This window comes from Echiichthys vipera (assembly GCF_963691815.1).
Source record: "Echiichthys vipera genome assembly, chromosome: 16".
Lineage (NCBI taxonomy): Eukaryota > Metazoa > Chordata > Actinopteri > Perciformes > Trachinidae > Echiichthys > Echiichthys vipera.
The window spans coordinates 13646824-13672375 of record NC_139841.1 but is presented as its reverse complement, the minus strand read 5'-3'; the positions used below and the strand labels follow the sequence as shown (position 1 = coordinate 13672375).

Here is a 25552-nt window from a genome sequence, read left to right as displayed (position 1 = left end):
GTCAAATGCAGAGGGCTGTGACAAAACAGTGATATTTGATGCCCTTGGAATGAGAGCGGGCTGGTTTATCTTCTGTCATTGGTAGGGGCACGTATTTAGGAAGCGCTCCTGCAGGTCATATTAGAAGGTGGGAACAAACGATGTGTGGGCCGTGTGATTTGGAGGACCTATTGAGATATGCCGTGCAGTATGTGTCAGATTTTGGTGGAAAATCAGAATCTTTTGGTTGTGTGGTTTGAAATCTGATAACATATGTTAAAAAGAAAATTTTGCTTTAAAGTTTTAAATCTAAGCCCCAGTCACCATTTTTATTCACTGTCATGTTGCCTGGAGAGCTGTTCAGATGTTTCATGTGTTGTTAATCTCCGTCACAGTCTAGAGAATCTGCATATGCAGGTTTGTTTCACATCATTCACTCTCACAGACTCCTCTTTGTAGATGATGAAATAAGATGCCTTTTTCTGAGATAAACCCAACATATTCCAACATAAATTGTATTAATACCAAACTCACTATATAAAAATGCAAAAAGTAAAAAGCATTTGTAGCTCAGATGTTTAAAGGAAAAGAGTCTTAGCCTACTCACGCTTGATAGCCACTTGTTTTTGTTTTGTTTTGCCTTAAGGCACATGTTCAATACACAAATCCCTAAAACACGCAGGAAACAGCATTCACGTGGTGATCTTGAACATAAATGAATGCAAAGCTCAGTTAAAGCCTCTCTCAACTGCATGCTGAGGATATGGCGATGGTATTGTTATGGATAAGAATGTGGTCAGCAGGCAAGGAGTCGCTATTCTGATTGTGTTTACTCAGTAGTGTTTTAAGTTAGAGTAAGGAACATTCATTAATTAACATATTTCACATATTCCTCTGCTCTTAGGCTGGTAAACAGCTCCAGGCCATTAGGTATGTTTTTTTTCTGTTAAGTGAGATAGACTGGCAGAGTTAGTCCTCAGTAATTGATTATTCCAGTAGTTTAAAACTAAAGTTTAAGCTCTCATAAATAAAACAGATCTGCAGTGCTTAATATCTGTATTCCCGTGTTTTTCTCTTAGGCTTTTGTCCTGCTTCAAAAGCCTCAGATGCTAATACTTTTTAAATGGTTTTAAATTCAAACTTGCCAAACTTTTCTCTAGTGTCAAAGCTATGGCTTCAGTATGCTCCTTTACATACCAAAAGTATGAGGTTTTTAAAATGTATTGGAGGAATAGAATACAAATGAGTATTATTCTGCTTTATCTTCACTCCTTCCTGCACTTACCAAGAGGACCCGCATCTGCACACAAGACCTGGGAGGCGTTCCTGCCACCACAAGTGGGTGGGAAAAATGATAAGACATTTCAGCAAGATTATTCTGCATGCCCCTAAGTCTTCAGCTGTACAGTCTTGTTTTAAGGGAATTCAGTGAAATCCAGCTTCCTCTGTCTTGATATCCCTTTCTCCCTCAAATTAATTACATTTGTCCATTTTCTGTTACTTTCTGCCTTTGCATCTGTCATTTCTCGAGGCAAAATTAATGACGGATGGGAGACAGGTGAAAAAATGAGCAGAAATGATTAAACAGACAAATGATGATTAAATAAGGGTTGATGAAAGTTGAAAAGATATGGGGTCAATCGGGGCTCAAGAGCAAGATATTGAGCAAGCGTTTTTTCTTCATCCACTTTGCTCCTGACTGAAATGTCTCAAAAAAATCTCTGATAGATCTGGACAAACATTTTGTACACACCTTTAAGGTTCCCAGACAACATAGCCTAAAGGCTTTGGTGATGCATGGACTTTCCCTATAGTACCACCATGAGGTTGACACAACTATTGATTTCCATTAAATTTGGAACAGACAGTCATGCCCCCCTCAAAAGTTAATGTATAAGGGCGAACTCACACTGTCCATCCGCACCGTGCCCTATGCTTTAGGGTACTTGGCCCCCCCCTCCCTCTCCCCACATGGCCCAGGCCCGTTTGTACTTACACTACCTGGGCCGCGAATGTGTGCCTACGAATGCCCCTTGACTTTAACCTTGAGTCATGCTTGGGCACGGTACGAATGCCATGTGTGAGTGCGCCCTTGCTTTAGTTAACCCCTGACTTTTTATTTAGTAATCAATCATCAAAATACGTCCAATAATATGGTTCATGATCAAATAGTTGGAAGCACCAGCCTCAACTGTACTTGATAAGTGGTAGTGATGAGTGGCAAATGTAGCATGCTTATGGGCTCAACTGATATGGTGAACATGGAAAATATTATACCTTCTTGACATAAGCAGATTAGTATTGTTCTTGCGGGCACATTAGCATGCTGAGGTTAGCATTTAGTAAGGTACAGTCTTTTGGCACGGCTAGCACAGGTGATAATTGGTCTTGTTCAACTATGAATTGCCTGTGAAGTAAGATAACTCATTAACATTATGTGTTTTTTTAAAAGTTGCTATATTGAATCAGGTTGTGTTTTTTTTAGAAACATCATTAACCTCAAAAATCCATTATTAGTTGTTAACCATAATCTTTAACATAGAGCTACATTGAATATTGTAAGTATTAAATTGCCTGTTTCTTATTCTCACAGGTGACACATACAAACAAAGAAAAACATGTCATCAAGAGTCATACAGTGAATGAAGATATTTTTTTAAAAAGGTCCCAAGCCCAAAAGGAAATAGGAACTGGCTATGGATTAGAATCCTGAAGCAACATTACAGCTTAATCCTCGCCAAGAGGTGAAAGCAGAGAGATGGATGGAAACCAAAATTAGCATCATAGTATCACTTTGGGTTACTACCTGTGGCAGTGAGTCCAGACACAGCCACCTTACCACACTGCACTGAGACTCAATTGATCTGGTTTGTTTAACATTCCACAAGAAGCTCTGGGAGTGGTCCGGAGCCTGAAGACAATTAAAGCCTGATGGGGTTTCAGAAGGAGGTAAGCTCAGTTTCAATCAGCATCACATAACGAAAGTAAACAATTACAATTACAGTAATTAGTGTTGGTTAAACTTCAGCTTTGCTACACTTGCTGGATGGAAATAGGCCTGTCACACAAGACTGCCATCTAGAGTTCAAATCTTCCCTCCACTGTTTGGTCTGGTCTGAAAATCTTTATATACATGTGAACTACTGGTTGATATCAAATTAAAACATGGTCACATTCATTTAAATATGAACTTGTGTTCATTGACTTACAAAAAGAAAAGGTGAACCTGTATATTTGTGAGTTTTCCCAGTCTTTTGTACTCACTTTTGGAGTCATGGCTGAAATCAGTGATGCTTCCAGGAGTCGATGAGGTTCAGCAGCTGCGAACCTACCTTGTCAATGTCAGTCAGTCTGGAAAATCCGGCGGAGCCTTGAGCTGCAGTTCATGGCTTACTGTAATCATTTGCCTCAGCTGAACATGACAATGTGCTTAAAGCTGCCAGTTTCTCCTTGAGCAACTAAAAAAAGGATCAGTTATGCTTTATAGTTAAGCATATACAGATAGGAGGCTCCATTTGGTAGACATGCATATGCAAGGCATATACAATATATACATGCACAAAGCTTTGTGATGAAATATAATTCAGGGTGGGTCATCACTCCTCATTTTCTTCATAACCATTCCCCTCCAGGTTCTGCTATTTGTCATTTGAAGCCTTTAACTACGATCCATTTTGATAAATTACGGGATCTATTCATGGTGAGCCCAGATGGGAGGAAAGCTATTTTGGAGTGTCCCTCCACTGTCTCCCTGAAACTAAAATGAAAGCACAAAAAAAATGTATGCATTCCTTTGCTAAACATGAAATCATGAACCATTTACATAAATGGTGTTGGCAGCTTGTTATAACGCGTAATGAAACTGGGGGTGCCAGATTACCTGAGAGAAAGCTTTCAGTAATATAGCCAAAGGGCGCAAACATGAATTTATCTACTGATATGTGTAATCACTAAAGCAGCAGCCAAAATCTCTTCAAAATTATTATTGACAATAGGAGTACAATCAGTGCTGCATGTCTCCATATATAGTATCAGACATATAAAAATAGGATTAAAGTGGGGTAGCCACTCACAATGATTTGAATGATCTATTCATGTTGATGCATTTTTTGATTAAAGAAATTCTTACCTTTCCTGCATATCTCACAGTGATTCCCCACAGAGTCCCACCCCCTTCCCTCTGCCTGTCCTCTGACACTCCCAAGGTGCGCTGAGAGAAATGCTGCATTTGAGTGCCATGGGAAGTTTTGGCCCACCAACTAGACAAAGTTCACTGGAATGCCTGTCAAAATGCTTTAAGTGATTATTTAGTCTATAAAATTAAAATAAAACTGGCCCTTGCAACCAGTGAAAAAGATGGACAGAGCAAATATAAGGAGGTCAAAAGGCAATAAAAATATCCATCTTTGTCTATCTTAACACAACATATTTTCACTCCTAACTCGGCAGCTCAGATCCCCTTGCCGTCGAGTTTTTTAAAGCTCTAGGAACCCTTTGGGCATCACTTTTCAATGAGCAGGATGTCCACGATCATGGTTTGGATTAAAATAAGCATGCTTGTTTAGTTTGTTGATGTAACCTCTGTAGATTACATACGCAATGCAAGTTAAAATGACTCAGCGTTGACTTTTGGTTTCAAGCAGGGACATGGGTGAGAGTCCTGTATTTATTTGACACATCCATCCCAACCTTGTCCCCAGATGCAAACTTTGTTGCTTTGTATTATTATCCTCCCTACCATGGACATAGAAAAAAGAATGTAAAGCGCACCAAAAAAATTAGCACCCGTTCATTCCTATGAAAAGCTGCTCAGTGGCGCTGGCTCCCTTAAAGAGGCCGCCATTTTTTGGTTGTCATGAATGCAGGAGGAGTAACAGGTTGAAGAAATCTTTGCGTTCCCGAGTCCATGCTTGACCGCCAAGCACGAAACAACACAAAAAAACAATACAAAAAACACCGGACACAATGCACAAAAAGTGTGAGCAGAAGAGCTGCCGGAGTCTTGCACTGGGCTTTACGGAGATGGGACCTAAGCTGCTGAATGTTTTTCACTACGGCTCTTTTTAGCACCCTCCTTCTCCTGAACCTAACTCAATTATGGTTAGGTCTAAAAATATGAATACCTAATTTTTTTCAGTAGAGGGGCTGAAGATAATTATGACCCTTTCAATTGGTAGCCAAAAAAAATTTCGGAGGTGATCTCCTCTTCCCCGCATGTATGGGAGTGAATGGGCGAATGTGCTTCCGGGCACAGGACCACCACACAAACTGCTGCAGTACAGCGCTTGGCTGCTTAACCCATAGTAGCATACGAGCATACGACGAGAGCGCCTGTCCTGGGGACCTGCTCTCTACGCAGACTTTTTAGTTCTTTATACTCAGTCATCTCACTGCACCGCGGTTGAGCAGTTGAAAGCCCAGTGCATCTCGTATTTTTGTAAAAGGGCGCTGTAATCTGTCGTATTTGAACGGATTGGTAAAGATCAAGGTTTTTGATATCTGCCTGTGCCCTCCAGCATGGCTGAGATTCAGGCCAACATACCATTTCACTGATTTATTTATCTGTATACAACATCAAACGGTAGATTTTATCATTTAAACTTGTAGCTGGACTCATTTGACATTCACATCACATTCTGATAGAGAGAATACAGAGACCTTGAGAGGTGGCCTTGCTTTTGTAATCTAGACTGTATATCTCCCTTAACAGGAAATGAGTAATGACTAGACCTTAGCCTGCATTGCATATTTATTGGGTTGCAGGTTAATGCAGGAAGCTATCTTAAGTCAAGAACTTAATGTGGAAAAAGAAGTAGGACCGTATTCGATTTCTCTTTTTAAGCTGAGTAGACTTTGCTGTCTCTGAATAAAAATTATCCTACAATATGTCTTAGTGGAATGAGCAGTAATGATTAATTACTATCAGCTCGAGGAGGTCTTCAGTTAAGGTGAGAGGACTTAAAAAGGTAGAGGAGTTGTTGGAGGCATGTCTGTCTGAACGAGGTGACGAAGCTTAACTAAAAGAAAGACAGAGCAGTCTGACTTTAAACTGTAGAGTTCCTGTTATTAGAACTTTTTTCCACGTGTCCGGATCAAGAACATCATGCTTGCATGTGTGCATCCTCTTGTGTGTCTATGCAACCTCAATTACCTTGTGTATCAGTGACTTTGCACCCCGCCGTGCGCACAATTTAATCCACAAAACACACAATTACTAGAGTGACAGAGAAGTTAATGAACAGTGTTGTGCTCCACTGAAGGACTCCCAAGGGTAGATCTGTTAAGCATTAACAGCAATCAAAGAGTTTTGTTTAATATATTCCATCAAGTGATTTTGGACGTGTGGTGAAATGTAGCATGGTTATGATTGTCCAACATTGCATAAAGTTTCAATCAAACTCAAAAGTTTGGCTAGTTCTATGACTGGAAGGAAATGTATCTTGTATTGACAATGGGGAGTGAAAGGAGCTGTACTCAAAAAATTTAAACACGTTGAAATAGTATAGGCGGCTCTACATGGCTCTCACTGCCCCACAGCATGTGAAATAATATCACACAGCTGGACCGCATTAAAACAAACAGCAGTGAAACTCCACATACAATACAGGGGGAGATCGGCATCATTCTGTGCTGAGGACGCCATTACTGCACTATATCTTTACATAGCAAATCTTTGTTTGCTGTTATAATCCTCTAAATATTGAGTGTCGGGCAGTTTTGCGTTGCTTAGTAACTAGTAACTAAGGTGTTATGTCGTCTTAGCTCACTTGCTAAAGTTAGACACTGGTAACCCTAAGAATAGCCTGGTTTTGTCCAGTGCTGGAGGGTGTGGGAACCACACAGCTTGGGATGCAACTCCTGGAGAGCTGCGTGTGGTCACCTGGGCTAACGTTGAAATAGCTGTTGGTGGTCAGTAAGTTCCCACCAAGTGAAGGATAGCTGTTTGTTAAACTGTCATGTTTAAAGCTGCAGTTGGCAAAATTTTTTGATGATATTCACTGAAACCGTTACTATGCTCCGATAGAACAATATAAATCAGAGGTTTAAGGGGAAAAAAACGCCTTTAATTGCACCTCGCACATGTTACAATAGCACATGAACATGCCTCAAGCTAGGCATACACTAAACGAGGTTAGCTTGTACTCCATGCCGTTTATCGATGAGAGAAGAGAGGGGCGCGTTCGCAGGACTCTGGTGAAAATGCACTGATGAGCACTCGATGGGAGGCAGCTGAGGAGCTCGTTGGTAGTGGGGGGGGGCGTGAGAGTTGTAAACATTCTTAATTTGAGTCAACTCGATCTGCCAGGCTTGCCGACTGCAGCTTTAATATTTCTAAATGTGTAAAATACAGATGTGACATGCCAATTATCCCTGTATGCTCAGGAGACATCACCTTCCTTCTTCCTATTTCCTCCCCGTACTAAAAAAGAAGCAGTCAATGTGGTGATTACTATTAATTACAGATGAACAATTCATTAATATACTAAAGCATAATTTATCGCAAATAAAGAGCTCATATGTTGTGACTGATTAAGCTATTAATAGAACAGCACTGATTAAATACAACAGGGTCTGCGTGTTAATTAACTGTAGCTTTTAGAAGTTATATAATGATGCTTTGGTTTTGGTTGAAGAATACTATTAGTTTATTCTTGGACATAAACAGGTAAAAAAATTACCAAGCAATTTACATTATTTTGTCATATGTCTCTTTTGTTTTCCTCTTGAGAGAAATAAACTATAAAATCCTAGTTCTTTGTATTCTTGTTTCTTTACTGACATTTAAGGATCACACTGAGAGAATCCATCATAAAGGAAACAGATACATCCAGGTCTGCATCCATAATGCATTGCATCTGTTAAAGGTCATGTCAGGACCATGATGTGCTTTATCTCAACTGGAAACTGTCATTCCTTGATCTGGACAAGTTCTCAGATGCTGGAGCTCTTTTGGGAAATACAGGAAGTCAATAACTGAGGCAGAAGAGATAGTTGAAAGTTGATTAAGCATATACCACTTTATCACAAGCAACTATGATATACTCTGGGCATTATTGATTTATGATATTTATTTTATGGACTTTTCTATTTACAGAAAAGCCTGGGTGGAGGTTGTGCTACTGGACCGGCCTGTCAGTGTAACTGTAATGCTGTACTCCACCTGCTGAGCATTATAGGATTAGCTATGTCAGATCCAGCTTTTAATCATGAAAGTGAAAACACAATTAAGCTGGATTGCACTGAGCATAAACCTCTACCCCTGCCAACCTGGTAAATTATGTACAGGAGGCTCACATTCACCTCACATTTGACTCCCACCGTGGCCAAAATCACCACATATGTCTTGTGATGGCATTTTATTAGATAATGAAATTTCTCATTTAAAAATGGTCAAAAGGAAACGGAGATGGCAGGAGAAGGGGCAGAGGTGTGAAGATATTAAATTATGTGTATGTGTGCGTGCGTGTGTGTGAGCATCAGATTGGTTCTTTATCGTTCTCTATAGAGGAAATTTGCCTTCACAGCCTGTACGCAATCAAACACTTTAAAGGTAACAAATATGAACATCTCAACAACACAAGTCTACAGTGTGCCCAGGCTATTTAAAGTGCAACTCCAGCTTAAAACGAATCCATCTTTTTCTGCATGAATAAACATCAAATAAGCCATCAAGTTCTTTGGGTGATCACCTATTAACAGAGAAATCCTGGGCAGTTGCTAACAGCCAGGCATGGCTAACACTGAGTAGCTTAGGGCGGAGTGCTAAACCATCCAAAACGGCTTTTTTTAACCACTGATACTGCTCAAAATAGCATCAAACCTCTGCAGTAGCAACGACGTAGTAGGCGCACCCAGAGTTTATTAAAAAAGAGTGTTTTACAAGGCTACAAGCCTTAGCAGCCGAGTACGTCCATATTAAGAGGCAATCCATACAAGTCAATTACCAAATGCACTGGCGTTCAGTTCTATTGAAGTTGATTAGAACTGAACTCAGTAATCGACTTGTTTGGGCTGCATCTCAATATGAACGTACTACCCGAGCTACTCAGTGTTAGCCATGTATGGCTGTTGGCAACTTTCCGGAATTTCTCTGTTAATAGGTGATCACCCAAAAAACATGTCTCAATGGCTTATTTGATGTTTATTCATAATGAAAAAGACCGTGGGTTCATTTTAGGTCGGAGTTACACTTAAGGCAGTCATAGCTGACAGCGTTAATGAATAAAAAATCCTCCCAAAGCATGTTTTTTTTTTCGCAGAGTAGTTGTCTGAATCTGCGGCTAGATGGAAGAAAGGTGAAACATGGTTTGTAGTGGTAGCAGGGGTTGTGTGCTATGGTCGGAGCTCTGCAAGGCAGTGTCAATGAGGGCTGGCAAATGGAGTGGGGAGGAAAATTATTTTATGTTGTGACTTCCAGGAGCTTTTTTTGTATTGGTTAGGGAGAGCATGGTGAAATAGCACATGGCACAGTGCTGGATGACGGGTTCAATAACGCTACGATACAGTCGGAGCAGGAGCAGGAGGTGCAGTTTGGAAAGAGTCCTAAGTTTGTGAATGGCAAATAATGCTTTCATGGATATCTGTGATTTGGAGATAGAATCCCACTTCAGTGTCTGGGATGATGCAGAGGCACTTGAAGCTCTCCACCATCTGTCAAAGATGAGCTCCTCTGTCTTGGTGATGGAGGAGGAGGTGACTCTCTGTATGCCACTGGGTGAAGCGGGCAACCGATTATTGGAAGGCTGCCTCGACTTCCGCATTTATTATCCCATAAATAATCCAGTGTTGTACTTAGGCTACAATATTTTAATGACATATGAAAGTTATACAGTATCCATGTATTTTAATTCTAGTCATGTCTCCTTTGACAAGATTACACAGAGAGGTGGCCTGACACATATCACAGCTGGACTTTCCTCCAGCTGCTTCACCGGGGGACTCATCATCAGCGATGTAGCAAAATTGCTCCCCAGCTGCCTGCCTGCCTACTCCAGGGTGTACCAGTCCGCGAAATCACTGCTAAGCACTGTTGAGCCTGCCAGCAAGCATGCATTATTGATTTACATAGAAAACTGTTAACAAGAAATTTGAGTGTGGGCCTGTGCTGCTCCACCGAAAGATCATAGCATCAAAATTGCCAGGTTCAGGGATTAGATTCCCTCTGGTGCCACTGCTGGATTTTGTTAATAAAAGCATCTGGTTTTCTTCTCTTATTTTATTGATAACACTTTAACTTCTCCATATAAAGCATTTATGAACAGTACATAAGCACATAAATGGTTTATAGTACACCAAGCTAGATTTTTTTTTTAGTTTAAACTTCCCAAGTGATGTATTTGAATCGTCCATAACATATGTATGAATATTTAATGTGCTTGATAGTGCAGTAGGACATAGCTATGACCATATCTAATTATATATAATTACACACATGAACAAATCAGTTATAATGGTTTCAAGGGAGCAAATATATAGCTGTTTTACTGATTGAGAGGTCATTTAATAAGCACCACCCTGCAAATAACTATTGTTGCGGAAAAATCTGAAGAATGTAGAGACTTGAAAGGTACGGGAGACTTACTTACACTGAAACATTTATTGACACTTGATCGAGGAGGATTAGGATTAAGCAGTAGAAGTCAACCACGATGTAGCGTCATCTAGTGCCATCCTAACTGTGAAGGTTCCCGTCTTCCTGAAGGAATGCCTAAACTCATGCTGAACATACGAGATTAGGAATTACCAAATATGGTCCTTCCTTACCAACTTTATCTACACATGTAACAATATTATTGGAGTCTAAACCCAATTTATGCTTACCTGAGTCATGTTGCAGTCATCCCAGGACACCTTCTACACATTTCTGGTATTACATCATATCCCTGTCTGAAACACTTCGTTTTACTGCCTCTCTCTTTAAACCCTCCTCAGGGAAAAGCCCAGGCTGTTCTGATTGATCAGCATTTCCAGGTCTTACGCATCTGTGCTCTCTGCATCTCTGTACCTTTCATGCAACACTTTCTACCTATAGTTGTGACATCACAACCATACAGAAGTCCTGACGACTCGTTTAAAGACACTGACTACGGGCTGTGTCCATTTCTCTGTGGATTGAGTGTTTTGATACTTTCGTAGGTAGTTATAAAGCACCTCAACTTGCTTTCTAATTTTTTTTAAAAGACATGGAACTCTCACTTCTTACAATATCTGACCTTTAATTATTGTGCCCTGGGAGTAAATAAGCCTTTCAGTCCCCTTGTTGAGAAATTCAGCTGCCTTTTCAGCAACTCTCTGTCTGCTTTCCCGAACAACCACTTTGCTGACTGAGCTAATTCCGAGTGACACTACTAGAGATTGTCTCTGGTTGGATTCCCTCCAACCCCTGCATTACAATGGCATGTTACAACATCTTAAGCTCCGTCACTGTTATTCCACAGAGGCAGTGAGGCCCATTGTCTTGGATGCAAAAGCTGGGAAAAGACTGCTGGCAGAGAGAGACCTAGCTGGTATCTGTTTTAGCTTTAGTGTGGACTTCACTGGAAAGACCGCTAATTAGTAATTAACAGCTCATTGTTGCCTGGACTCAGGACACTAGCCAAAAACAACAGAATTACCTAAGCTAGGCAGTGCAGGTGTTGCCTGTACAGAGACTAGGGGAATGGGTATAGTGACTTACCATTTAAAACCTTGGACTTATGAGACTTTCTTCTTTATATAGTAATATACATATATAGTAATAATATATACTATTCCACTTGAACTTTGGGTAAGTGTAGGGTAGAATTAACTTGTAATATGCAATGTTATACAGCATCATCATGACAAAAAACAATCCACGATCTTCTTTGCCGACTCGATTTACTGCCAGTGGATACTGTAATCTTCTTTCTCTGATCTGTTGAAAATGCATAGAGTTTTCTGCTGCCAAGTAAAGATTGGTTATTCATCATTACATGTGGATCTCTCAGAAAATCTGAGTCTAACTAAATAGAATTATGCTCAAGTGATGATTCAGGTATCAATTATCATAATTTAAGGCTAGATAGAAAAGAGAAAGAAATACCCTATCTTCAGATTCTAAGCTTGAAGCTACCTCTAGTGGTGGAAAGAAAGCCATGCATCAAATAAAAAAACAAGAAGATTTAATTCATATCAAAAATATATTAAATCCAAGAAAGTGGTTACTGGAAATGCACTTCCAGGCCTCTCCTTAATGAATAATACATGTAAAAAAAAAACTGTAGTCTGAAGGACAGCACAGGGGTGCAGTGAGTGCAAGATTGTTTTTCATGTTGAATTTCTGTCTGAGCCTCTGTGAGAGCAAATCTTCACCCTGCTGACATGTCCAAAAGAGAAAGCTGTTGTGTCCTGACCTCCCCTAAGAGAGGAATAACATTTCTCAGTCAGTAAGTTGGAATGGTGTATGAAAATGAAAGGTCAGAATTTATCTTTTCAACAGTGCACTAGATGCGCTTCAGGCTGATTTGTGTTGAATTGCTAAACTGGTGGATTATATAATATTAAGCCTAATTTAAATGTGTTTGATTGGGAAAATACACGATTCAATAATGGTGTAAACCAGGCTACTACAGGCATGTTTAGCTGTTTATTGAAATCACATCACCTTTTTAAAAATCTTAACAACGGTAACCATCGGCTTGAGGAGATATGAATTTCAACATTTGTAGAATGCATTGAGTTAAAAAATAACATTGTTTTTTGAAAATGAAGCTTGACACAAATCACATCAAATCCGTCTGTAAAATGTCTTTTGAGAAATAATATTTTAGCTAAGGACTACTTTTCTCTTGGCCCTAGGTAAAATGTTTGAAGAAAGTATTGAACAGCACACCAAGAAACCAAGAAGCTGTTTAGCACCCATATGCATTCCACGCATTATTTATGAAAACCAGCACTTCTTTTTGAAGGAAGAAGCTTCTCGCTGTGCGTGTCACTCGTGTGAAAAGGCCAGGCTGTAGGTCTCTGAAGGATCTGTTATTTATTTCTCTGCAGAATCTTTGTGGCAGATGGCGTGATCCCTCCGTGTCTCCGAGCATATTGTTACCTTTGTGAAGAGACAAAGGAGGATTTAGGCAGTTCACAGTAACTGTTTTAAACAGACAATGTGGCTGGTTAAAAAACAGGTCAGTTCACAGCTTTGCATTTCAAATTTCAAATTGATGTGATCAACAGATTAAATAAATCTGGCTTTTGGCTCATCTGTCACTGTAATATATATGTTAATTTTACAATTAATTTGCTTTTATTAAAGACTATAATGTTTGAGGTTGCCAGTGATTAAAGCCAAGCATGAACAATAGGCAATATTATTATCAATGCTTGCCACAGTAATTTGCACAAATTAATCTAACTCATTTTATTGGCTGCAGAAAGAAAAATGGATGTAGCCTCCGCATCTGTAAATGTGAAGCCAATGGGGAAGTGCCCTGAATCTGCATTCTTTCTAATTTCCAGCAGGGGGTGACTCCACTGGCTCCAAGGAGTCTGATTGTATAGAAGTCAATGGGAAAATTACCCTACTTCTGACTTGATTTATTACCTCAGTAGACCAGTTTCCTTCTGAGTTTATAATCTCAAACGCTAGTTTCAGGGCTTCTTTAATACAGCATGATGTTAAGTTTGTAAATTATGGTTCCATTTAGAGTAAAATAAATGATAAAGCAAGGTATGCCTTATGGGGTGGTATGCACAGCCATTAAAACAACAGCTACTTACTGCTGACCTAGACTACACGTGTCAGTAGTGTGTTACATCGCTGAACGTGTTGCTTATGTTAACAGGTTGGAGCATCCAAACTGTCCGACTGAGCAGCACAGCTCAGCCCTGGCTCGGTTCCATGTCAGCTAGATACCAGAGGTTTTGGCTATTTTTACTGCAACATGGGATTGGCTCACAGTGAATGGTCTCTAAATAGTCAAATTGACATCGTAACAGCACTACAGTTTTGAGGTGTATATAAGTAGAACATGTCACAGACATGAACAAAATATAGATATTTCTACTTAACACTTTCAGTTTCGTTTCCATGGACAGGATTTCAATCTTTCTTTTTTAAAACAAATGGAGATTACATTGGTAATGAAATTAAATGAAACATTATATTATTTATGGCCATTATCATAGGCAGAAGTCAGTGCAGAAAGCCAGGCAGCGCTGCAGCAGCAGTTGCTTGTGTGGACACAAGTGAAAATAACCTGCCTATAATAATGCTGGTTATAATGGAAGTCAGCCACACATTAATTGCTTCTTCTTTTTGTTCTTTTTTTTTACAGTGTTTGATGGATTTTTTTTTTTTTTAAATGCAAGTTAGCTTTCAGTGTTGATTTTGGATTCTTGAGTGGGCCTGGAAAAAGTCTGTCTACTGTAGCTATTATTTTCTTAACTGCAGCTGGGATCTGTTTGAGACTGCAGTGTGGGATTCTCTCCCATGTGCCTCATAAAAATATGGGTTTATCCACAACAAACACTCTATCCCATAAATTACAAGTAGGCTTACATCTTTTTTCAGAAGATGCATCCATGCTGCTATTAAGCTGCATTTGTGCAAACAGTGCTATAGGCCAGAAAGTTTGCAGTTCATGCAACAGCAGGTTAGTAAGGGTGTTGACTTGTGAAGTTTACCATATGGCTATATAAACAATACAAATGGACCTCAGGCGGACCTCCTGCAGCTTGGTTTGGCACTGGTGCATACAAGCTGTCATGTAGGTTACTTAGGGGGGAGGCCATTATTGTTTGGTGTTTGTAGAAGACACTGAAGAGAATGTAGCTGTCAAAAAGGACTTTTGAAAAACAGCACACAACCCTTTGAGATTTCCAGTTTAGTTTAACAAACATTTATATTTCTTTTTTCAGAAACAATGCCTGCTGAACTACAATCAGCCCATAATTAGAAGGCCAGGAAGCACATTTGATCTGTTACGCAGGTGTTTGAAAGGCACCATGTGATGCTCATCCCAAAGCCCAAAAGTGATACTGTAACTAAACACACAGACATAGGCTATGCCCTTTTCTCTGCATTTTTACTTGTCATAGTAAGTTTGTAGGGAGACAGGGGGCAATTGTAACACTTTTTGGTTTAGATTTAATTACCGAGAAGCCTCTTTAACTATTTGGATACAATGTGTATGTGGGTAACTTGTATCTGTGCTCTACTTGTTATCAGTTATCATATATTTTTACAATCAACGTGAGAGTCACAATTTTGAAACACAAGAAGTGAAATGATTCATCTGCCCCCCACGTGTAGAGGCAATTGTAACAGCATATGGGGGCAATTGTAATAAATACCAAGAACCATAATAAACCTCCAACACACAGTTAAACAAAGTTATTTCTATTGAACAATAAATCCCAGTCTATTTAAAACAGTATAACTTGTAAAAGTATACAAATATAAAAATGTTGATAGGTATGCCACATCACATTTGTCGTTAGTCGGCAAAAGGGATCATCCCAGGGCACAAGGAGAGTTTCATGGTGTCTCTTTTCCGATTGGTGCAATTTGAGATGTTAGCCTACAATTGCCCCCAGTCTCCCCCACTGAGCTAATATTATGTATTTTTTCCTAGCCATAACAGTAAACCAGCACAAGACCCTGAAAACATTAGAGTAATCCTGCAATCTTAACACAGACAAAGGGATCTGAGGGGAAATAGTGGCCATTGGAGTTATTAGTCAACGTGAAGGTGACCTACGCCTTTAGCTCCACCCTCGGAAGCTACACTATACTCGAGCCACATGTACATGAAATGAAACACTCCAGTAACTTCCACACACATTATACACAACAACGACTTAGCAGTTTACTTTCTAATCCAATACAAATGTGTTTGAGTCGCTCCGTGTAGCTTAGCTTAAACACACACGCTGTGGATAGCAGGTTCTTTGTTTGCCCGTTTTGACGGTGACGCGCCGCGTGCCCGCGCCCTTGATTACACAGGTGCGCTCTCGGATCACAGGAGGACACATACACATACACTAAAGGTAGAGGTAGAGCTCGAGAGTTATCGCGAATACCGAAAGCAACAGATGTGTCCAGAAGGCCTTCGTTGTCTTTGTTGTTATGATAGTGTGAGCGGTGTGGAAAATGTAATTATATGGCAAAAGTTTCGGCGAGTTAACAGACTTCACCTCGCTGGGCAGAAAAAACGTCACAACCAGCTAGTGTTGTTTGTGTCAGCAGCGAATTAAAGCGCATTTTCTTTCATTTTTATCTTAAAGTAGTCCATGTAAATGTGCTAACAACGTTCAAAGCAGTGTTTGTCTGGAGCAACAGGTGGTTATTTTGAAGGAGCCTGATGAATCCTCTCTTTTTGAACAACTGCAGCAACAGCAGCAGGAGGAGGAGGATGATATGACTGATACAGCAGAGAGCACAGACAACATGGAGGAGTTTTTCAAAACGGTAAACGACACATAGCTTGTCTGTTTTTTGTCTCGTCATACCCAGTATCCTAATGTTTATGTCGGTATGGCGAGCGGTTTTAACATCTGTAATCAACATATTCTGTAATTCAATTATTCCTCCTCGAAAATAACATATTTTAAGACATCCACATTCTTACTAGAACAAATGACGTCACTGTTATTCATGCGTATTGGTCTTTCAATTCTAGATCCACAATTACATTTTAGATATCTAGAAGGAATATGTGGATATCTGTCATATTCTGACTTGGAAAAATCATTTTCATTTCAGATAGCCCAAATGAAAAGATTTTTACAGATATCCGTGATGTAATTTTGAGTAAAGTAAAACTGTCAGTATGGATATATGTACAACTGCAATCTTCCTAGTAAGAACTACATTACAGATATTGAGTGTTAATTTTCGATATCTAAAATGAAATTGTGGATATCTAGAATTGAAAGACCAATACACATGAATAACAGTGACGTCATATGTACTAGTTACTGTACTGTTAAAACTGCTTCCCATAATGTGTGTAGGTGGGGGAGGTGAGAAGCCTCATTGAAAACATCTCCTGCCAAGCAGAAGAGGTGGAGAGAAGACATGGTGTCATCCTATCCACTCCAAACCAAGACCAGGGTAAGTATTGAGCACCGTCATCGTGTGCATATCTGCTTGGTCCCATGAGTCCAACAAGTTTTCAAATGATAGAAAAGTACAATCCCTGTGGTGCTGATGCTCTCAGATATCTCCCTCCTCCTTCAGGGTACACAACATTGAAAAGACAAACAGAGCAACATAAACTAAAGGGCTACGCAGCCTTTGACAAACACATCTGGGGGGGTGGTTGCAGGGTGGTATTGTTTGGAAATAGAAATAGATGGCATAGAAAAATTATAAATGAGATGTTATATAGAACCACATCAGTTTAGGGCTATAGTCTGATTATCTGTGTTAGACATAAAGGACATTACAGGGTCTGCATACACATATGCTCCTACACAATGATAATAACAATGTTACATCAACAACAAGCTAGACAGTAACTGAAAATATACAATCATATCCAACATGTGGTCAAGGGTACTCTCCACTCTCAATGTTTTGAGAAATGTTGATCAGGTTTGAATACAAATATTAATATTAATCAATATATATTGATATCCGAATATTAAACAGACAAATTCACAATACATATAAAACCAACCATTCCTTAGAGGATCGTCATCTTTGACAATGTGCATCTTAAAGTTAAGGGATCACCAAAGTAGGGCTGCAACTAACTATTGTTTCCATTTCTGCTTAATCTATCGTTTATTTTCTGGATACATCAATTTGTTGTTTGGGCATAAAATGTCAAAAAGAAAAGTGATCAGTGTTTCCCAAAGCCCAAGGTGATAAAAATGCCTTGTTTTGTCCATAGCTCAAATATATTAAGTTTATTGTCATAGAGGAGTAAAGAAACCAGAAAATATTCATATTAGAAATTATAATATATACTGGAATTTTAAATTTTGACTATTCTTTTTCTTTAAAAAAATATCAAGCTGATCAGTCTTATCAAAATAGTTTTTGATTAAGTCTCTACGGCTGTTAAGTCTGATGTAACATCCTTTGAAAATAAGATTTCCAGGTCCAAATGCTGCGTTAATACAAGACAGACACAACGGCCGAACATGTGAACAATTACGATAACCTCTAACGACAGTTAGACATCTGTTCAAACAACTGGGAACAGGGCACTGCAGCATTGTAGAAATAGGAGGCTCAGAACGGCTTGGACCAGGATATCATATTTTGAAAGGGTGTTATGGCATGACTTAACAGACGGATAGTTAAAAAATAATCAATGAATACATTTAGAATGGATTTATTCCCCTTCATCATCTCATTTTCAAGGGGGGCCTAATTTTTACGGCTCTACCCCAAAGTTGCTGCATGTAATAGACCATGTTGAAATGATTCCTTCTATGGAGTGAATTTATGATGTTCTTAGGAAAAAAAGACAAGCTGGAGCTGCTGAACAATGAGACCAAGAAGAATGCCAACTTGGTCCGAGCCAAGTTAAAATGTAGGTGGAGATGAGTTGTTGTATTTTATCCTTGCAAAATGTGCTTTTGTACAGTAGATATTGATTTGTGGTATAATGGGGTTGGGGCGTAATACGAGTGCAGTTTTTCAAGTTATCAATATGTGGCTGTGTACCATCATTGTTTGAGACAATGAGGAACAGTGCAGCTTCCTCATTGTGGAACGAAGTAGTTCATAACACAGCATTTGACTTGCAAATGGTTGGAAAAAAGTACTCCACTCTACTGGTCATCATTAAACATGCTGTCTCAGATTAACAAAACCCTGATTGTAGAAAGATGCAGAGGTACCGAAACATTAAAAATGTCTGTACTAGACAATCTAATTTAACCCAGGTTTTCTTTTACTGCATGCATAGATTCATAAATAGTGTGGTGTAGTTTTAATTTTTTATTATTTTCTAAAGTTTTAAAGTGGTCCTGTGTTTGTTTTCACATTTAGATCTGTGTTTTTTCAGCAATGCAGGAGAGGTTGGCTGTGGATGAGAACAGTAAAAGGGCCTCAGTAATTCAGCGTATTCAGAAGAACCAGGTGTGTCAGTACTTATATTTCCTTTTATGATAAGCCAGATGCGTATATATGGCACACTGAGTTTATTACAAAGAAGTCTCAATAGTTATGCACCTGACAAAATCACCTCAGAAATGGACTTTGTGAAAGATTTATATTTCAATGAATAATTTGCATTTCTGGCTTAAAAATCTGAATTAATTTCTGTTCAATGTCTTTGACCAGCACTCACACCTGACCCGGTGCTTTGCTGAAGTCATGAGGAGTTACCATAAGGAACAAATCTCCTTCAGGGATAAATGCAAAGCACAAATTCAGAGACAGCTGGAGATTGGTGAGATGCCGAAAAACAAACAGAACCAAAACATTAACACTTGTTCCTCCCCGATCTCTGCTCAGGGTTTGATAATGGACTACTATCATACACCAGGATCTTATTATGTGTTTCTATACTAAAAGCTCCTCCAATAGTCATGTTATGATGTTGTGGAGGTAATATTATTTCTTATTCCCAGTTACTTCATTACTATGAACAAGAAGCTCAGCATTAAATGTTATTTATCCATCAAACTACTTTTCCCCTTGAGATTACACACAGGCTTTGGCTTTGATCTGAATCTACAGTATACTTAATTGATTTTGGGGAGGAGAAAGTGGAAAAGCAGTAGAAAGTAGAGGTGTAATTGCACCATCCTGTGGTGGTCATCCAAAACACATACACTCCCTGCTCATTTATGAAGACGCAACACAAAAATAGTTTAGCTGTCCATTTTGTGATGGGTCATTTATAGTGTAAGCATGCACATTTTTGTTTTAAAATAATGTTTTTGATATGACATTCTGTTTAACTCACCTGCACAAAAATCTTTTTGGCTGATCAGTTCTGTATATTTCAGTGGATAAAGTGACTACAGATGAAGAGTTGGAGGAGATGCTGCACCGTGACAGTCTTACCATCTTCATATCTGATGTAAGTGGAATATCCTTCAGTTCCACACCACATTAATGCCTAAGCAATAGTTAGATCACTTAGATTTTCGGATATAATCAAGATGGAGCTAATTAGATGATGATTAAAAACAACTGGTGTACTTTTCCTACCGCAGATTAACTCTGGCGCTCGGATTTCAAGTCAGGCTCTGAGTGAGATTGAATCTCGTCATCAGGACATCATCAGCCTCGAGTCCGGCATCAAAGAGCTGCACGAAATATTTGTTGACACTGCCATGCTGTTGGAGATTCAGGTAAAAATGGGTTTTTCATTTGCAAATGTTGATTACATCTGATATAAAGGAATATACTGATGTTAAGGGACCCACAACCTGACTGCCGTTAATTATGTCTTTCTTCTATCAGGGGGAGTTGGTCAACAACATAGAAAATAATGTGACCAATGCTGCGGAGTATATAGACATGTCCAAAGCGGAAACCTATGAAGCAGTGGCGTACAAGAAAAACCGACACAAGATAGTATCTATCCCGAGCTTCTTCAAGCCTTTCAAGAAAAAACCTGCTGCTAAAACTGCTACGGATCAAAACAGCTCAGACTTAAACCATAACTGAGTCTCTGAACCTGTTGAAAATCGACCGCACAAAACATCCTGATCAGCATCAAAGCCTGTACACGATGGTGCACATTTTTCATCAGATTTATGGTACAGTGGAAAGGATTGTTTTTATATTGCAAATTTGAATATGAACTGCTACGATAATGACATGTCAAATGAAAGTAACAAGATGCCATGGACATTCCTTGCAAGCCAGCTTCTGAGGCTACCTGCTGATCATCAAAAGGACAAATGCAGCATACAAGCCCAAAACAAATCTGAATTTTAATTTACTTGTCAATCTCTGTTTACAGCCTCCCAGCTCTGAGACTAGGTTTCAGTAACAAAAAAATATTTTAACATACTAACCCAAAGCTATGTTTTTAGATGCACAACGCCTTCTGGACTGATTTGTTTATTGAATTACTTATTCACAGTTAGTCTGTGTTCCCTATAGTGGCCATTAGGTGGCATGACAACATTAGATAGAACTGTGAACCAGGATCACTTGCCTTCCCTCCTCTCTGCAATCCTGCTGAACTCTTTTGTTTTGTCTGATACTGTGTGTTTTGCTAATGCAAATATATATATATAATGTTGTGTTATCTGTTACTCAGAAATAATTTTCTCTAATGTAAGGCCACGTCCAACCCTAAAATAAACCTATGTGATGAATAATATTCTACAGAATTTGTTACTGGTGTTTTATTAGGAATGAAAATGGAAAAATACCTGAATCAATCATGTGTGATTTACAAAACCTATAGTCAGAGGTCTAAGAGGTTGTCGTCCCCGCCCACTCACCCCCCAACCCCCCCAACCCTGCCACACAAAAACTGTCCTTCAAGTACAACTCGCATGGTACTAAAAGGTCGTTCTTGTTAAAGGAAAACATCAAGTCTCTGAAACTATACTTGAGTAATCTTAAAAAAACTTATTTTCTTGTTCAGTGTTTTCATGGTGGTGGTGGAGAGTGCTCATAATATCATTCCAAATCTCTATTAGGTTCAAAGTGGTGACTGCAAAGGTTATATCATAATTTACATGATTTCCACAGTCATTAAACTATTCAGTTATCCCCTGTGCCCTGTAGATGGAGGCATTGTCATCCTGAAATATAGCACTCCTACCATGACAGAAATGTTAATCATAGAATAAAGGCAGTCACTATTGAAGTATAACTACTCACTTATTCAGGTTTTTAAGTGTTTTCATTTGTCACCTTTCTTTTTGTATGATAGGTAATTGCTTGAAATTATCATTTGCCTTTGTGGGTCTCAGTGTGATCTGACTGTAGCAGAGGATGGGCAAAAACCCAGACAAGCTGCATCAAGGGAACTCTGCCAGGATGAACCCATTGACTTGCCTCTCAGACTGTTTCTCTCTCCCCCTCCTTTCTACCTCCTGGATAAGATTTCACAGCACACCTTTGCACTTTGCTGAAACCACTGATTTCTAAATTGGGAACCTGAAGAGGAAATATGGATAAGGATGACATTGTAATTTGAATAAAGAAAAAGGGGAAAGCGACATGATACAATAAGGAGAAAAATTACACAGACATGCAAACATAAAAACATGGTTTCTTTATTGGTTGTGCCAGGGTAGTGAGGCCCTCCACATAGGGCTTGATCACAATTTAAAAGGGCTGAGTGATGTGTGGCTGCATAAAATATTAGACCTGGCTTTCTGCTTTGATTGGCAGGTCATCTGTCTGTCATTTAAGCAAACGAGCTAATGTGCGGAAAATGGCCCGTCTCCAAAAGAACCATTAAAGATTTCCCCGGTTGGAATGGACTACAAGGATAGACAAATGCATAGGATGAAATGTTGAGGGACAAAGGGGGAACAGTCTCTTTTTCTGCATCATCACGGAGCCTCCTCCTTACTTCTTGGCTTTGCCCTGGGCAGCCACGGCCTCCATGGCTTTCTTTACGGTTTCCGCATCGCCGAGGAACGCCATGGGCTTTACAGGCTTCAGGTTTGCATCCAGCTCGTACACAATTGGGATTCCTGTGGGCAGGTTCAGCTCCATGATGGCTGCGTCGGACATACCTGGAAAGACAGGCAGATGGACCAGACGGGTAGACATGCAGATCAGCAGACAGAACAGAGGGAATGTAATTGATACATTAAAAGGCAGTCTGATTCCCAACTAGGCAGACAGGAAGGACAAATGCCGTACAGCAGAGCAGGTTTTCTTTATATCTGATAATATTTTAAATTCTTGTGTCTATAGCAATCTGTAGCTTATGATCTAGAAACTTGATCTACATTATTTCTTTCTGTCATCATTGACACCAACCATTCCTCTCTGACATTTACTATTGCCCTTTAGGGTCTCTGGTTGTATAACTCTCTTATCCGTGTCTGGTCACTCCTTGAAAAAGTACAACCTTTCGACATAAAGGTCGTGACTGTAATGGGAACCAAGCTCATGACCCTCTTCCCCCTGTCCCTGAGCGGAGTCCCTGCATGCTATTTTTATGCTCTGTAATCCACAACTGTGTGTGTGTTTTCAAAGACAAGTGTCTGATTATTTAGGCCTTGGTCTATGCAATGAAAGCTATTTTCAATCAGAAATATTTCACTTTTCACTGCAGAACTTTCTTCTTCATCTACTTTTTTCTAAAGCTTTGTCCACCTACAACTGTAATGCTCACCCTCCAAGTGCTTGACGATGCCACGGAGGCTGTTTCCGTGGGCAGCGATGATAACGTTCTTTCCCGCCTTGATTTCAGGCGCGATGACGTCATTCCAGAAAGGCAGGGCACGGGCGATGGTGTCTTTCAGTGACTCACATGTGGGCAGCTCACCGGGCTTCATATTCTTGTAGCGCCGGGACTGGAGGAAGTAAGAACAGTAGAATGTAGTTTACTCTCCAAACAACTGACATAAGTTACGTAACAGCGGAGCACTTTCAAATGAATGTTTGCCAGTTGCTGCCTTGATATTCCTCTTAGTATTGAGAAGAATAAACATTAATGTATTACTTATTCTAATTTAGTCAGCGGCTCTGCTCCCTTAGTTCTAGTTGTCTCACCTCACTGATGATTTTGTGGTAAGGGTGATCCTTATCCATAGGTGGAGGTGGGATGTCAAAGGAACGGCGCCAAATCTTCACTTGCTCCTCGCCATGCTTTTCAGCCGTCTCGGCCTTGTTGAGACCAGTGAGGCCTCCGTAGTGACGCTCATTCAGGCGCCAGCTACGAATCACGGGCAGCCACATCTGGTCTGTGCCTTCCATGATTGTCCACAAGGTCTTCACAGCACGTTTCAGCACGGAGGTATAGCACACATCGAACTTGAGGCCTGCGTCCTTGATAGCCAGGGCTCCACGCTTTGCCTCCTCCATACCTTTCTCACTGAGGTCAGCATCGAACCAGCCGCAGAAGCGGTTCTCTTGGTTCCAGGCACTCTCACCGTGACGGACAATAACCAAACGATGAACAGCAGCCATGTTTACAGTGTGTCTCCTGGGTTTAATTTCAACCAAACACAGTTACCTCAGCCCTTCTAAGTTGTGCAAACACACACACTGCCTGACCAACAGTGAGACCAAGCCAGCAAACCACACTCTTTTTATAGGAACAGGGATAGTGACAGTGCATAGCAGACAGGCCTCCTTCACTTTCCACCTGTGAGAGGCATTCATGCTCTGAAGGACATATAAGCCCAGCCAATAGAACCAGACCTCTGCTGGGCTGGTGGGACATGTGGTGGCTGGGAAGGCCAGAGGTCAGATATTATGCCAAAAATAGCAACATGACTTTTAAACTGAGATCTGTGGAACAAAAGTGTAAAGATCAGAGTTAGCTTCATAGAGGCACCTCACACTTTAATCTCAGAGAGAGAAACTGCAGCTCATTACATTCTGAAGCATTAATTAATGTTTAGTAAATATTACATTTGTTCACATGGCATTTGTTGTGGCTATAACACAGAAGCTCATACAGGTTCAGTCAGTTTAAGACACTGTGGGAGGGGAAAGCTATTATAGCAACATGTTGGCAAAACACAGCTGAATGAACAGCTGCATACGGTTTGCACTCATGTGCTTTGTCTTACTATAAACATAGCTGCAAAGCAAAGCAAATGATGCAACTAACTGACTCCAACCACAATAGTGATTAGTGATAGTGATGGTGAAAAGAAAAGACTTCCTCAAAGATATTGAACTACATCCTGACTCATCCTCAGGGATCAATCTGGTCCAACTCGAAAAAAACAATCATATCTTAGCAAATCATCAAGTCTATTTTTAATCTTAGTAGTAGTCAGGGGATTTTATTCAGTGGTATAACTGTCCATCACCTCCAGGAGTTGCTCTAGTATTATTTTTACTTACAACACATCGCACTGTATTAAGTAATGGAAGCCTGGCATTTTATCTCAAAGGAGTTACATTAGAGACGCACTGACACTGGACTGACTGATCGAGGCGCTGCCAACTGACGGGAAATTGCCCTCTCTCAGTATCACTGCAACATACTTTTATTCTACTTAATGATTCAAGTTATTCTGAGTCTGGGGTTGAGAGATGTCTCCTGTTCCACCATACTGGAAATATTATATGCCACTGAGACAAATAATCGAATCCACATATCATGCACTATCCTTCACAGAATTTAGCACTCAAACTTACAGTACAGAGATAAAAAGTTCTGATGAACCTTGGAAACTATAGCTCAGAGCCAAAGCCCTGCCACTCCCAAACAAATTATGACCCAGAAAAAAAATAGAAATACAATATTCCAAAAATATATTATTAATGGAATTCCAGGCGTTACGCCAACTTGTAACATGTGATCATGGTGAGGGGTTAGGTCACGGAATTGTACCATGGAGGAACTTACAAGGATGATGCTGCAGAAAAAAACACGGCATTTTGGGGCTGGGTTCTACTTTGTATTGTTAACCAAATGCATGAAAAAGGAACTTTTAATGCTGAATTGATGGACAATTTACAGGTTACACTGAATTCTGGTGC

General features: G+C 39.8%; 2 protein-coding genes across 2 annotated transcripts; one reads left to right on the top strand and one right to left on the bottom strand.

Moving 5' to 3' along the window:
* Nucleotides 1-16282: 16282 nt before the first annotated feature.
* On the top strand, nt 16283-21250 carry LOC310958923 (syntaxin-2-like). Its single transcript, XM_083930087.1, has 8 exons — nt 16283-16408; nt 16954-17053; nt 18411-18485; nt 18963-19036; nt 19241-19349; nt 19912-19985; nt 20122-20259; nt 20372-21250. Exons 1-8 carry the CDS (start codon nt 16358-16360, stop codon nt 20576-20578), a joined length of 828 nt encoding a protein of 275 aa, XP_083786213.1. The 5' UTR covers nt 16283-16357; the 3' UTR covers nt 20579-21250.
* Nucleotides 21251-22125: 875 nt separating this feature from the next.
* Nucleotides 22126-24111, bottom strand: pgam2 (phosphoglycerate mutase 2 (muscle)). The gene is made up of 3 exons (XM_083929818.1): nt 23606-24111; nt 23226-23406; nt 22126-22617 (listed from the first exon to the last, which is right to left on the bottom strand). Exons 1-3 carry the CDS (start codon nt 24020-24022, stop codon nt 22448-22450), a joined length of 768 nt encoding a protein of 255 aa, XP_083785944.1. The 5' UTR covers nt 24023-24111; the 3' UTR covers nt 22126-22447.
* Nucleotides 24112-25552: the final 1441 nt, after the last annotated feature.